Below are 14711 nucleotides of genomic sequence, written 5' to 3'. Positions count from 1 at the left end.
TCCAGTTCTGCATTTATTGACATGGAAATGTTCTTGATTTATTCCTAAGTGAAAAATATTAGTTATAGAACAGTATGTTTCTGTATATTCATATTTGCTATTATGTAAAAAATAGTATAGAGTAATATATACCAAAATATCATAATGCTAGGTCAAAACTATTGCCTGTGAGCCAAATATTGCCTGCCACCTATTTTCATAAGTAAAATGTTACTGGATCACAGCCATGCCAGTGGCCGCTTTTCTGCTACAAAGCAGAGTTGAGTAGTTACAACAGAGACAGTATAGCCACAAAGCTTAACGTGTCTTCTGGAGCTGTATAGAAAAAGTTTACCAACTGTTATTGTAGATGATAGAATCATAAGTAATTTTAATTTTTTAAAATGTTTGTCTGACTTCATTTTTTAAATTTTCTGCAGAGAGCATACATTTATTGCATAAAATATGTATCTATTATTAAACCACTGCATCCTGATTAGAAAATCTTATTACATTGGTAAAATTAAACTCAAAAGCAAATCTTACAAGTCAAATAATAAAAATTTGATTACAGCTTTCAAAGTTCTAATTCAAAATATAAGACCTACATTGTAGGTAGAATATTAATTTTTTATTGTTTTTTAAATTAAGACCTATGAATGGACATGACTCTTCCATATGCCAACAGGATTGGTTTCTTAAAACTTCTTTTTAGAGCTTCTGGCATGTTCTTTTTGTCTTAGCATATTAGTCTTCTGAGGCTGTGTTTGAGTAATGTAGTGCTAAGTTTGATGAATAAGGTGGATTAATTTGAGTAAAGATTTTGGAGTAAGAAATAAGGGTGATATGATACATTTTGAAGACTGATTTTCTTTACATGGCTTACGAACTGGACATAAAAGGAGTATCAAAGAAAAGAGTTTTCAAGTGTTTGGAGCTTTGGAAAATAAATGAATCGGTATGGAACTTCCCAAGGACACTACTTGGAAGAAATAAATTCACTTGGATGCATAAATTATGTATATTTGTTACAACGAACAATTCTATTGTAGCTAAGCAAATTCTGCTTCAAAATCCTGTAGGATAAAACCTTATAAATGTGTTTGAGTAATCAAGAAATAATTAGGACAGTCAGAAAACCTGCTAATTAACATTAGGTGAGGGAATACTTGAAAATGGAATCATCTTAACCAGAAGTTCCAGAAGACATGCATCTTTATTAAAAGAAACAGAAGTAAACAGTACATTAATTAAACTTTCAAATACACAAAGAGGTTTTTAAAATACCAGGAAGGAATGAGGAATAAAACAATGGATTTTCATTAAAATATCAAGCAATTAAGATGAGAAATAATAAAATTAGGCTTTGAAGTTTAGACGTTTGCATATTGAGAAAGAATGCCACTATTCAAATATATAAATACATCAGTGACTTTTCAAATTTTAGGATCTGTTTTATTGACTAGATAGTATCTATCCAATAACAGAATTTCCTGAATAGAGTAAAATCATATACACATTTCCAAAGTCAATATTTTTCCTTAATATTCTCAAAGATTAAGACTCTGGCCTATCTGAGAAAAAAATTTAAAACATAATTTATCTGAATTTTAGATCATGTAAGTGTTAAACATACCATACATCTCAATTTTAAAAGGGAAGTGTCTGCCCTTAGTATATATTTTAATAGTTTTAAGATATTCTCTGCCTTCTGGCTCAATTGACCTCTATAATAATATCTCCCATTATACTTGTTGCCAGCTCTATGCTCAACTACCAAGTATTCACCAACAAAACCCCCAGATTTCTAATACCTAGGTATTTCCTCATGTTTCTGCTTCTAACCATTCACTTCCCACTCATTTTCAACCCTATTCTATGCTTATCTAAATCTGACCTTCAAAACCTTCAAAATGCCACTTCCTTAATGAAAAATGTCTCATTCTTCCCAAGCAGAAGTAATCATTTTCTGCTCTATGCTCTTATGCCTCTTACCAGTTTCTGTTGTAAATTAGAGATCTTTGAATGACTGTCTCATTTTCTCTTGCTATGCTGTAATTTTCTCATAGTACATACTTACTTTATTTACTATTCTCTTTAGTGTCTAGCACATTGTCAGCAATTAACATATTGTTAATATGTACTTGTTAATTCACAAATTACCTCTTTGAAAACAAGATATGAAAAGGAAATATTTTTCTTAAAGAAATAGGAACAGAGAAAATATATAATTTTATACATCTTCTCAATATAACCTAAATCAAATGATTGTTGAACAGGATAGATATTTTCACTTATGCCAAATAAATATACTTTAAAAACTAACCTACAATTGTAAAACGAAGCAACTGCTATTTCACATCTAGGGTGACTGTTGTATACTTTTATGTCACTAGTGATATATTAAGTCCTCCTTTTATGCTGAAATATTAGTGTACCACAGACCGATCAGTTAGAGAAAACATCATGCTCATTTATACCACTTACTAATCCGTGGGACATTATTTAACTTTGAAAAGGCTCGGTTTCCTCATCTTTAAGATAGGAATAATCATTTTGAGCCTTACCTATTTCACAAGTTTTCTGTGAGAGCTAATTAGACAATGTGAGTCATAGCACTTTGTAAACTGTAAAGTTCTATATAAATGTAAGGGTTTATGAGGGACATTAGTATAAGGGACATTATTAGTAATATGAGGGAATGAGTGAGTCAATGACTGAAACAGGTCAGATTCTTTTAGATCGAATTCATATGAAATGCTTGAAGCAAGGAAAGATTTTGGTATGTAATAACTTTAATTTTCATCACAAGAAACTGAGTAATTCCAAATATTAAGATTACTGAATTATTTTGCTGCTTTATGAGTTCTGTAAGATTGCAGATTCAATCTGAGGGATCCTTATAGATGAGAGGGTTCCAGGCCTAAAATATTCTCCAATCTAATTTGCTGACTATTACCAATTAGGAAGAATGATTTTATGTCCTTCTCTCACACTGTAGAGGTCAGTTTAATAAAAGTCTAAGACCTTTTCCATCATATTTCATGTCGTCCTGAAGTTTTAGTACACTCACTGAAAGGGAATATGGAATGTGCAACCTAAGGGTTTAAAAGGATCTCTGCATTCATTTATTCTAAGTAACACCCAGATTTGAAATCCCTCCATAGCACCCTGGCTGTGTCTAGTCTCAACCTGAATGGACCCAACTGAAAAAAAAGGATGGAAATCAACAACTGATTCCTAAATCAATTAGGCTTTTCTTTATATAATATTTTAGTAGAAATATGATCTCCCATCATTTGCAATGTGTCCTAAAAGCTTAGGTTTACCCATATACAGAACCTTGTAACATACACACAGAAACACACACCACATTGCTGTTGCCTAGTCTCTCCTTCCCTCTTAGTCTTCTAGGCCAATGGTATACAATTCCAAATTAGCTAGGGCAATTAGCAAATATATTCTCAGATTTCATTCCCTTTCTCTCTTCATGAGAGTTAATCAGCATATCTATAGACATTTTCTAAAAGTACCAGCTCTACTAGGATTAAATGTTTGATGGATTTTGCTGTTGCTTACAAAGCCCCAGTTTCTTTCCCAAAGGAGTCACTGAACAGAGACTGTCTTGAATAGCAAATGAACCTCAATGAGTTAGATTCTGTTAAAGTCACTCTGACGCTCATAGCCTACACATGGGCCTTGAGGATTATAAGCATTTAGTAGCTACATGATCAAACTGCCAAAGTGTCTTTAAATGACTTGGCTAATCTTCATATTGTGCTTATGGTTAATGTCATTATTTAAAACTTTTGATTTAGACTGGCAGTAATTAATAAGCATAATGAATGGAATCTTGGTCTCTTATATTTTGGATAAATTGCATTGCCATCCACAGAGCAGCAAAAACTTAGCTAATCATAACCAAAATTAACCATGTTTCTTCTATCCCACAATCCAAAGCTAAAATTTTAGCTTGGTATACAAATTACAGTTTAACTTATCTCTGTCATAATTAAACGTAAGTAGTCAAATGAAACTAACATGGCCTAATGGCTTATTTCATGTTACCTTCATATCATGTAATTGTATCAGAGGGTAGGTGGTTTTGTTTAATAATAAAGAGTTCCTTGTAGCATAATTTACAACTGAAGGATGTCAGATAGAAACTTACCTTCTCCAAGTGGGAGAACAAAGTCATTTTTCGTAAGTCATCCTTATCTTGGGATGACCTAATATCAAACTGATGGCATGGTGTTCTGTTTGATTTAAACATAGAGGTTGATTTAACCTTTATAAACTGAAATCTATGCTGCAATAAAAACTTCACATAAGAATCAAATTTCTATTTTTAATTCCTTTATGGTGATTTATCTTTGTTTATATGATATATGAGGCTTCAATAAGATCTGTCTGTGTTTCTCTTAGAAGATAAAGGGAAGTTAAAAGCCAGCAGTTCCAGTCAGCCGTCAAGCTCTGAAAGTGGCTCATTTCTCCTCAAATCTGGCACAACACCCCTGCCACCTGGAGCCGCCACTTCTCCCTCCAAGAGCACAAATGGAGCTGCCGGTACTGTTGTTGAATCAGAAGAAGAAAAAGCCAAAAAATTACTTTATTGTTCACTATGCAAAGTGGCTGTGAACTCCCTGTCACAGCTGGAGGCACACAACACAGGTTAGCAGCTATCTTTTGCATTTAAATAATGTTTATAATGAAACCCAACTTTTCCCATCAGAATACCATATCTTTTGTTGTTCAGACCTTAGGGTTGTTCAATGCTTCTCTACTTTTTTGATTCAAAAGAGTGATTTTAGAAGAGTATGATCATATGACTTTGCAACTAGCAAGACAAAAGCAGCTTGGAGATCAAACTTGTCCTATTCTTTATTTTCCTAAAAACATCTAATACTGTCTAAAACTCATTTTGATGAAGTGACAGAGATGAAGATAAATATTTATGCACAGTGTTCACTGCAATACACTTAAAAGAGAAAAAAAATGGAAACAACCTAAAGCCCACCAGTAGGGAAATACTGAATAAATTATAGTAACCCAATATGATATATGTTAATCAGCCATTAAAACATAATGATCAGAAAATATGTACATGATTTGTTATGTGAAATTTTTAGGATATTTAATTAGTATGATCCCCATTTTGAAAAAAATTTTTAGTACATTAAAAAAAGAATCTGACAAGAAATACCCTAAAATGATAATAGTGGTTACCTCTGAGTAGTGAAAACATGAGTAATCTTTATTTTCTTATGTTTCTCTATATTTTCTGTATTATATACTCTTACATTTTTCCATTTTTTACAATAACGTGTTAAACTAAAAATCAGCATTAAAGTGATCATTTAAAAAAAGCATTGGGAATTTTAGCCTGCAGGTAAAATTCTCAAGGATAAGAAAACAAAGAGCTTTGTATAATTCTTGGATAGCTATTTAATATGTGTCCTTTCTTTCTTAGGATCTAAACACAAGACCATGGTTGAAGCTCGTAATGGGGCTGGTCCAATTAAATCCTATCCTAGACCTGGATCAAGATTAAAGATGCAGAATGGCAGTAAGGGGTCAGGACTACAGAACAAGACATTTCATTGTGAAATCTGTGATGTTCATGTTAACTCAGAAATTCAACTCAAACAGGTAACGTATCCTGAATTAGTAAACATTGTTGTTTGAGGCCACCACTTGACTGTGTATCTTTTCATCTATAGAATGGTTTTTACTGTGCTCACGGTTAAGTTGACTAACTTATGTAGGATGCAAACAATATGCAACATACAGGTGCTACGTGGAAGAAAAAGTCAGTATGAAATATTTGAGCATCTACTGTTACTATATGTCAGGTTCCAGGCTAGATATTGGAGAGACAGGAACAGTAGTCACTGGAGCCTACAGTTGAGCAGGAGCTTCTGGTAAGGTGAGATGATAAGCCTGTCTTCCAAAGGCTCAAAATCTGATTAGAGAGAGAAACTCATCAGTAACAGTGTTAATACCAGGCAAAATCTGATAAGGGCTATAGAGAACAGGAGACAGACAGAGAAGCATTACAATTGAGGGAGGAATAAGTTTTAATTTAGAAATCATAATGATTTTACCCACACCATCGTGGAACTATGGACCTAGAGTTGGCAATGGAGAAAACAGCTACCTAGAAATAAATTTTACATGGAATAAGACTCACATTTCAATTCAGCTAATGCATCAAACTTTTTTCAGCACATTTCTAGCCGAAGGCATAAAGATCGAGTTGCAGGGAAACCACTGAAGCCAAAATACAGCCCTTACAACAAACTCCAGCGGAGCCCAAGTATTCTAGCAGTAAGTTTACCTCACCTGCTCACCTGTTTTGTGGGGCAGCCTTGCTGGGTTGGGCAGCCACTGTGGGCACGGAGGGCGTAGAGTCTAATGGTCATGAAAGGTTTCGAATTTAAATAGCCCTCACAGACAGAAGTTTTAGATTGAACTGCTTAGTTCTGCTATAGGACAACTTACTTAGAAAACAGAAACTGAACCTCTTTAACAGCTAATATGTTACTCTTTACCAAGTTATTTTCAAAAGACTATCCTCTTTAGCATATAAAGTAACGTCTCAAGAACAAGGACAAATGATGCCTCAGGAATCCTGGGATGTTGAACTTGGAAAGAGGGATTTCTTTCATAAAACAAAACTCCATCCATTTAATTTAATATCCTCATGCTTTCTGTTTTTTGGTTTTTATTTTTTAATATGGCATGAGAAGGTAAAGCAGTGTCCGTATGGTGTGCTCTCTCCATTCTAGCAGGCATGTTGGTAATTAGCCTGTTATGCTCTCAATATGTGCTATTTTCAGTGTCTTTGCAAAAACACCTAGGGACTCCAGCAATAAGTGTCATATAAATACCAAGATGGATAGATTTCACAATCTCCCTGGGACTGGGCCCAGTGCAGTGTTCAGTCTGAGGATGAAGCTAAACTTGTCCAGCTGGAGGCAATTCTGAGATTACCTTCCAGCTTCTCCAAAGCCTCTGTCTGACGCTGCAAGCAGGTGTTACCTGCATTAAGCAAATCCAGCTTGCAAGGCTCCTCCTGATTGCAAGAGAGAGAAATTAAGGATTGATTTCTTCACAGGAGGATTCCATCCTGGCATTCCGTTGAATAGAGAGTTTCTAGCCCACTTACAATCATTCTCAACAACAGAAATTTGATTTAGCTGTGATTTTTCAAGGCCTACTCATTAAGTAGCCAGTGACAGAGGTGTGAACTGACTGTTTTCTTGACTCTTCAGGGTCCCTAAAGTACTGAACTCATTACCTAACTTCAATGCAGCTTATCCCAGAGAAGGGAAGGATCACACATATTCTTAAAAAACAAAACAGAACTCTCCAGGCCTCATCGTGGTTTAAGACAAGCCTGAATTTTGAATTGAACTTCATCACCTAAGCAGGAAACTTCTGGGCATGTATTTTTCCTGGTGAGCAGCAGCATAAAATAGCTTTAGAATTTATTCAGAGGCCTTTCCCTGTGCCCTAGCACACCGGAGCAAAGACCACCAAATAAAAGAAAGCTGTGCCATGAGCCACTGAAACCAGCATTGTGAACGTAATCATTTCTCGACTTCTGAGGGTGAAGATTTTCAAAATTTAAGACTTCTTAATCTTGGTGTTTTACTTATGAAAAGATACCTGTGGTGCGGTTATTCAAAAACAGTATCTCCACCCCATTCCTGGTTTTCTCCCTCCCTTAGGCAAAACTTGCATTCCAGAAAGATATGATGAAGCCTTTGGCCCCAGCCTTCCTGTCCTCACCTCTCGCAGCGGCAGCCGCCGTGTCCTCTGCGCTGTCACTCCCACCACGGCCCTCCGCCTCGCTCTTCCAAGCTCCAGCCATTCCGCCAGCTCTTCTGAGGCCTGGACATGGGCCCATCCGCGCCACTCCTGCCTCCATCCTCTTTGCTCCGTACTAACGTCAGCAAACCCCAAGACGTTTGAGGCCAGTAGGAAGTTGAGAAAGAAAGCCACAAGGATTCAGCAAGTTAAGCAGTTTGTGTTGCAGCACCCCCATTCACTCACAAAATGCAGCCTACCACCCAGCTCCCCAATTCCAAAGAGAAACACATCACTAGATTCACGAGGGCTTTTAGAGACCGCTCCTATAATTTAGTAATCTGAGCAACATAGGTTTTATCTCCCTACTTCCTCCCCGCCACCCCTCCCTCGCCACCCCATTCAATTTGTGTATCTCAGATATTTGATTTCTTGAACATATATTGGTCAGAAAGAAAAAGAAAGAAAATCATTCTCTATTTTTCCATGGGTATGATCTGGCTTAAAACAATATGGAATATTTTCCTGACAGACTTGAAAACTAGGATCTTCCTCAGATGTCTGTAAATAACTCTGGTATCCAACTGAGTGTATTCTAGTGTGGAACAAAAATCAATGAACACAAGTGCTTACTTGTGGATACCATCTTACCAACGGATCACAAAGTTCTCTCTTTGGTGTACTGTTGTTGACAGGGATTGTGTACTGTTTCGACCCAAGTACTGTTGTATCCTGTGTAGTACTAGATCTGTATCTCTTGTCTGAATTAAACATTTTTAGTTGCTGTGTAAATGTTAGGAAGCAAAGTAGCTTTGAATTTTCTCTTTAAGAGAACAAAAGATAAAGTAATGTATTTTCTTTATTTCACATTTTATTTGGAGATATTTAAATGAAATAGAAAGCCATATAACATAGCTATAATTACTACCTGTTTGCTATTTTTGTTTAACTTATTTTGTAGCTTCCTCACTGGTTTGTGTTGCTAAGCAAACGTATACAAACAGAAAAAGAGCTTCCTAAATTGCACATTTTTGCACCTCTTGTGCATTCTGCAAGAAGACAATGAATCCATGTATTTCTATATAAGTATCTTCTTCATTTTTAACCTGTTTTCATTTGTAATGATGCTACATAATTTTGTGGCTCCCTAATGCAATAATGTACAGAAGATAAAAAATTTATAATTGAACAATTTGTCTTTCTGTTCACTGAATATATTGCAGGTCACGCTCCCATGCCCCCCTTTCTAAACCGATATCAACTAGACTGGAATGTTTGTGATATCAGGGGCAAGAGTTATCATAAAACAACAAAATAGAGTGAACTCTTTTAGAGCATCTATATCTGCAACCTGTAAATGGTAAAATGTCTGTGTATTTTTTTAAATGTACCTTTTCAATAAAAGTACAAAAAACAAAATGTTTGTATTTTCAATGTTTTTTTTTCTCCTGAGACACCTTCAATTTGAAATCATCTGATGAAAGACTTTTAGTACGTGCAAAGATTGCTTCTTACATAGCATTTTTAGCTCTTGTTTGCAGCATGTTTGTCATGTTTATTCATTACTGTTCACAGCATCTGCATGAGGTGAAATTTTACTGCCATTTTCTCTCTGAATCTCCAATAAGTTGGGCCAAAGTTGTTGAGTTACCCAAAATCACAGTAGCAGCCTGCAAAAAACTTTGGACTAGAATTTTTTTTTAACTTACTGTGGGTCCTCTAAATCTCTAGTTCATCTTTTATTGATGTCCATGGCATTTATGATCTCTTTTCAGATAATTTTATTCCACTTCTCCTTTGCCTTCTCCCATCAGCACATCCTTCTTCCACCTCATTCTGTTGCTTTTAAATATAAAGATCAACATATCACTGTTTGTTCTGGTGAATTATTGCTGCTTACAAGACTGCTCTAAAACTTAGTAGCCTAAATATAGCCATTTGATAACTAGTTACATCAGAATTTCATGGGTCAATAATTCCAGCAGGGTTTGGCTGGGCTGTTCTTCTCTTCCCAGTGGCATCTAATAGAGTACTTTTGTTAGTATTCAGCTTTCAGGCAGGCTGGACTGGAGGGCCCAGGATGACTTCACTCCTATGTCTGCCCAGTCAAAAATGACTGGAAGGTTGAGCCTTACTGGAACAATCTACCAGAGGGCCTCCATGGGGCCTCCCCAGCATCCTCCTTGTTATCTCAGGTAGTTACATAGTAGCAGAGAGAACATTTTAAGAGTCCTGGGTAAAAATCAAAGCCTTCTTAAGAAATGGTGTTGAAACTCCCAGCACATCTTCTGCTGCATTCCATTGATCATGCAAGTCACTAAGACCAATTCAGATTCAAGAGGAAGAAAATTAGACATCATTTCTCAATATGAAGAAGAGAAAGAATTTGCCACCATCTTTAATCTACCACACTGTTACAGAATTTGGAGGGGAGTGGCTACAAAACCATTACAGATCCTGTTTCTTCCTACCCTACATGCAAAACATGTCAGTTTTTAAAAATGAGAATTAGGGTGGGACTTAGATTCTCATTTCTAAAAATTTAAGGCCAGTAGGTGGCAGTGTAGCTGTAATGCATGGCTTCATGACTTCCTCTATGAGTTTAGCTAACTGAAAATTGTTGGTCTTAATATTTTGGTCTTATAATCAGGTTTCTTTCAGACTCTAGTAAGATTTCAGTTTGATATTCAGAATTTGGCATTTTTAAGAAATATGACTCATTTGAAGTCTAACAATACTAGTTACACTTAACCTTGGTTGGACCTTCAGTCATGATTTATAGACAGCATGCCCTGAAGGAATTGTGTTTCCATTTAGCACTTTGGAGTACTTTTTATTTTTATTTTTAGGGACTTCAATGGCCATGATATTTTGTTTACCTTTCATTATCCTATATTTCAGTAAAGCTTACTGCAATCCTCAAAAATTTATAAATGACAGTATTTAAATAGACTCAGGAATTTACTGATTAGATTTATAGAGTTAAGATTTGTTAAAATTACCATATGGAAGAAGTACAAAAGAATACCAGTTAATTAAAATGAATGCTTTCAAAAGAAGCCATGAACAACTTCAAGCAATTATTTATAAAACACTATTAAATGCATATATGTCATCATCCACCCTAATTCTGAAGTGCTAGTGTGGGTCAACCCTGGAAAGGATACACGTATTTGAACTAACACCTATTCCTATGCTATTTCTAATGAGAAAAGAGTGCCATTCTACTTCACTTATTGTGAAAGTTAAAAAACATACTGCTTCCTCTGACACAGTCTAGTTCTGGTCTCCGTAGAATCAAAAAACTAGTCTCAGGTAGGGTTGCCAGATAAAACATAAACTACCCAGTTAAATTTGAATTTCAGGTAAACAATGAATAATTAAGATAAACAATGATAACATAATTCAGATAAACAATGATAAACAACGGATAAAGATTAAGTTAGCATCAAGGCCTATACATCTTGATGTTTTAAATAATTTGTAGTACAATATTGCACATAGCAGAAGTCTGTTTCATAAATACACATGCAATATTTGGGACCTACTTATACTAGAAGATTATTTGTTGTTTATCTAAAAGTCAAATTTAAGTGGGCATCCTATATTTTTATTTGCTAAATGTAGCAACCCTTTTCTCAGGAGGATTTCTCCTCATCTCAAGAACCATGATGCTTCGGGAGAGAAACAACCTCTTGAGTATTAAAAACAAAATAATGAGTTTTTTAAAGGTACATTAATATATACTCACAAATAGGCAGAGGAAGGAACTTGCGTGAAGTAAAAGTCAATGACATATTGACTTTGCATAGGACCAGCAAGGCGGAAAATGTAACTGCAGATGCCTCTTACTGAAAGCTACAGTGATACCTGTTTATCAAAATTAAACCATTGTAAAAGGAAAAAACAAAATTTTAATTTATCTTATTCACCAACCACAGCACCCTTGATTTTCTTTTCTGCCCTAAATGAATTCTGGCTTTTCAGAGCAGAAATAGATATGGTCATGTCGAATTTTTCTCTCAGATAGTGTTAAAAAAAAAAAAAAAAAACTATACTGCATTCAGTGTCACTGGGAAAGAGAACCAAGAAAATTCCCACTGGAAAAACGAACAAACAAAGGAGAAAGACATGACAGCATCAGGTGGAAATCCTGTTGTGCAGACTCCCAAAGGGAGCCTAAAGAGACTGACCAAGGAGATTGAATTTGGGAATCTTTTGGAAAATGGGCACCCACTGCCTGGGGTACCATCAGGGAGAAGAAACTTGTGGGGAGGAAAGAGATGTCCAGGAACTGTTTGACGGATAAAGATTAAGTTAGCATCAAGGCATATACACCCTAGATGAGCACAGACATCTTCAGGTGACAGGGTGAAGGATTTCATTCCACCTCTGCAGGTCTGTGTGGATTCTCGCCTTCCTTAACAGTGTTTCTTCCACCTGATCCTTGTTTTGTTAATATGATGGCCCTCGATGTCAGAGGTGACATGTCTCTTCGGAAAAATATTAGTTTCTAGTACCATAGTGGGTTGAGGAGAAGCTATGCAGTGCAAGAGCAAATTCCACAGGGGATGCTATGTTTGCCTCCTTCCCTCCTCCGTGTAATTAGCTCCATAGGGGAATTCATCAAGGACATGTCATTGCAGGTTCTCAGCAGCTATGGAGTGTGACTTGGTAATTGCCTTTACGTATTTGGCTAACATTTCTAAAGCCAGATTGACTAATGTATTCTTCTGTTCCTAGCTAAGTGTTCAAAATGCATAAAATCTCTGGTCGTCAGAATCCCTTCTGTATACGCAATGAAAATATCTTCATGTCATATTTTTCATTTTAAGAAGTCACTTAACAGATAATTGGACAAACTTGACATTAAGCATCTGCTGTTTATTTTTATTATAGTGAAAAAGTAAAATTAGGATAAGGCAGAAATAAATAAGAAAAATACATAATTTGCACTCAAAGACCTGAATTCAAATCCTGATCATGTCATACACACATTAGTTCGGTGATCTTATGTCAGAAAAATATTGTATTTTGTTTCCCCCAAGCCTCAGGTTTTCACATATATAAAATAGATACAATAGTATTCAACTCACAGGGTGATTCTGAGAAGCACATATAATTAAACATGTGAGAATGTTTTTTGTACATTACCACATGCTGTATACCTTTGAATAGTAAATGGATAAATCAAATCAATAATTTTTCTGATTTTAAATTTGAAAATTGTAAGATTCTCTCAAATTAGCCAACTTTTTGCTACCTTGCATTTATTTATTTTATTACAGGTTCAGCGGGTACATGTGTAGGTTTGTTTTATATATATATATACACACACACACACACACATATATATATATGGCATGATACTGGGGTTTGGACTTCTAATGAACATAGGACCCAACAGGCAGTTTGTCAACTTGCCCCCCTCCCTTCTTCCCCACTTCCCCACTTATGGAGTCCCCAGTGCCTGCTGTTTCCATCTTTATGTCCATGTGTACTCATCGTTTAGCTCCCAAGTGAAAATATGCAGAATTTGATTTTCTGTTTCTGTGTTATTTCACTTAGGATAATGCCCTCCAGCTGCACCAATGTTGCTGCAAAGAACATAATTTCATTCTTTTTTATGTCAAATTAGCCAATTTTAAGTCTTTAGTGGTGACCTAGACACAGAGAAAAATTTATCTGGAAAGAAGAAATAGCAAATTCATCAATTGTATCTTTTATGCTCCTAGTCTCAAAGGTATAATCCAAATTCAAGTAATAGGATAACAGAACCAAAGTAAATGCAAAATGTTTGCTTATCACAAGAATGTTTGAATTTTATATCTTATATTCCACATAAGAAAAACATAATCTCAAGTTTTAAAAAATAAAAGCTTTCTTACATTGTAAAAAGAAACACAACTCTCGTTATGAAAAATAAAATACTCATCACTGATGTAAAAACTTGTAAAACACAGTGTAAAAACACTGATGTAAAAAACTTAAAATATTATAAAGAGTATTTAAACATACAAAACAAACTATGGAAAATATTTACAATTCATATGCCATATAAAGGTTCATATTCTTACACAGAGAACTCATAAAATGGTGAACTCTTTTATGAGAGTAAAAGAGGGGTAGGTGAACTCTTTCAAAAAAGAAATTATCTAATAGAAAACCAGACAAAAAGGCAAACCAAAAAAGATAAAATATACACAAATGCCTAATAGGAAAAGATGTTCCTCTTTACTTAAGTAATATGAACGAAAACAACATGTTTTTGATCTAGCATATTAACAAATTTTCTAATATTTTTAAACCTGGTATTAAAGAGGGTAGGGAAATAGACATATCCATACACTGTTAGTAGTAATGAAACTTGCTTCAACTTTTCTGGAAGGATGGTTGGTCATATGTATCAATCATCATGTTAGTTATGCCTAAGTTTTGGCCCAGAAATTCCATGTCCAAGATTTTATTCTAAGACAATAACTATGTAAATTTAAAAAGATTCATGCACAAGTATGTTTTGAAATAGAAAAAAATAAGTTCATGCCTAGGACAGGAGGAATAAAAACCTAGGGAACCAACATGCAGTGGGAAACAACAAGGCCATTAAAAATGACAACATCTCCAATTATTGACATGAAAAGATATCAATGATATATGTCTAAGTGGGGAAAGTAAATGGTTATAGAATGCATCCTGAGTGTGATCACATTCACGTTTTTTGGTTTTTTTGTTTTTTTTTTTTTTTGGAGTTTTGCTCTTGTCACACATGCTGGAGTGTAGTGGTGCTGATCTTGGCTCACTGCAACCTCCACCTCCCGGGTTCAAGCGATTCTACTGCCTCAGCCTCCCAAGTAGCTGGGATTACAGGCACCCACCACCACTCCTGGCTAATTGTATTTTTAGTAGAGAAGGCGTTTCAC

General features: G+C 35.3%; 1 protein-coding gene across 10 annotated transcripts in view; it reads left to right on the top strand.

The window, feature by feature from the left end:
* ZNF385B (zinc finger protein 385B) overlaps positions 1–9210 on the top strand; it is a 416540-nt gene extending 407330 nt beyond the window's left edge. For all 10 annotated transcript variants that reach the window (XM_002808008.4, XM_028830892.2, XM_077956605.1 and 7 more), the window contains 4 exons: positions 4405–4650; positions 5450–5628; positions 6205–6306; positions 7713–9210. In XM_002808008.4, the coding sequence (XP_002808054.1) occupies positions 4405–4650; positions 5450–5628; positions 6205–6306; positions 7713–7931 (746 nt within the window). In that variant the 3' untranslated portion in view covers positions 7932–9210. The remainder of the gene's footprint in view (positions 1–4404; positions 4651–5449; positions 5629–6204; positions 6307–7712) is intronic.
* Positions 9211–14711: the final 5501 nt, after the last annotated feature.

The sequence above is a fragment of the Macaca mulatta genome, chromosome 12, assembly GCF_049350105.2.
Source record: "Macaca mulatta isolate MMU2019108-1 chromosome 12, T2T-MMU8v2.0, whole genome shotgun sequence".
Lineage (NCBI taxonomy): Eukaryota > Metazoa > Chordata > Mammalia > Primates > Cercopithecidae > Macaca > Macaca mulatta.
This window is presented reverse-complemented; position numbering and strand designations above follow the sequence as displayed.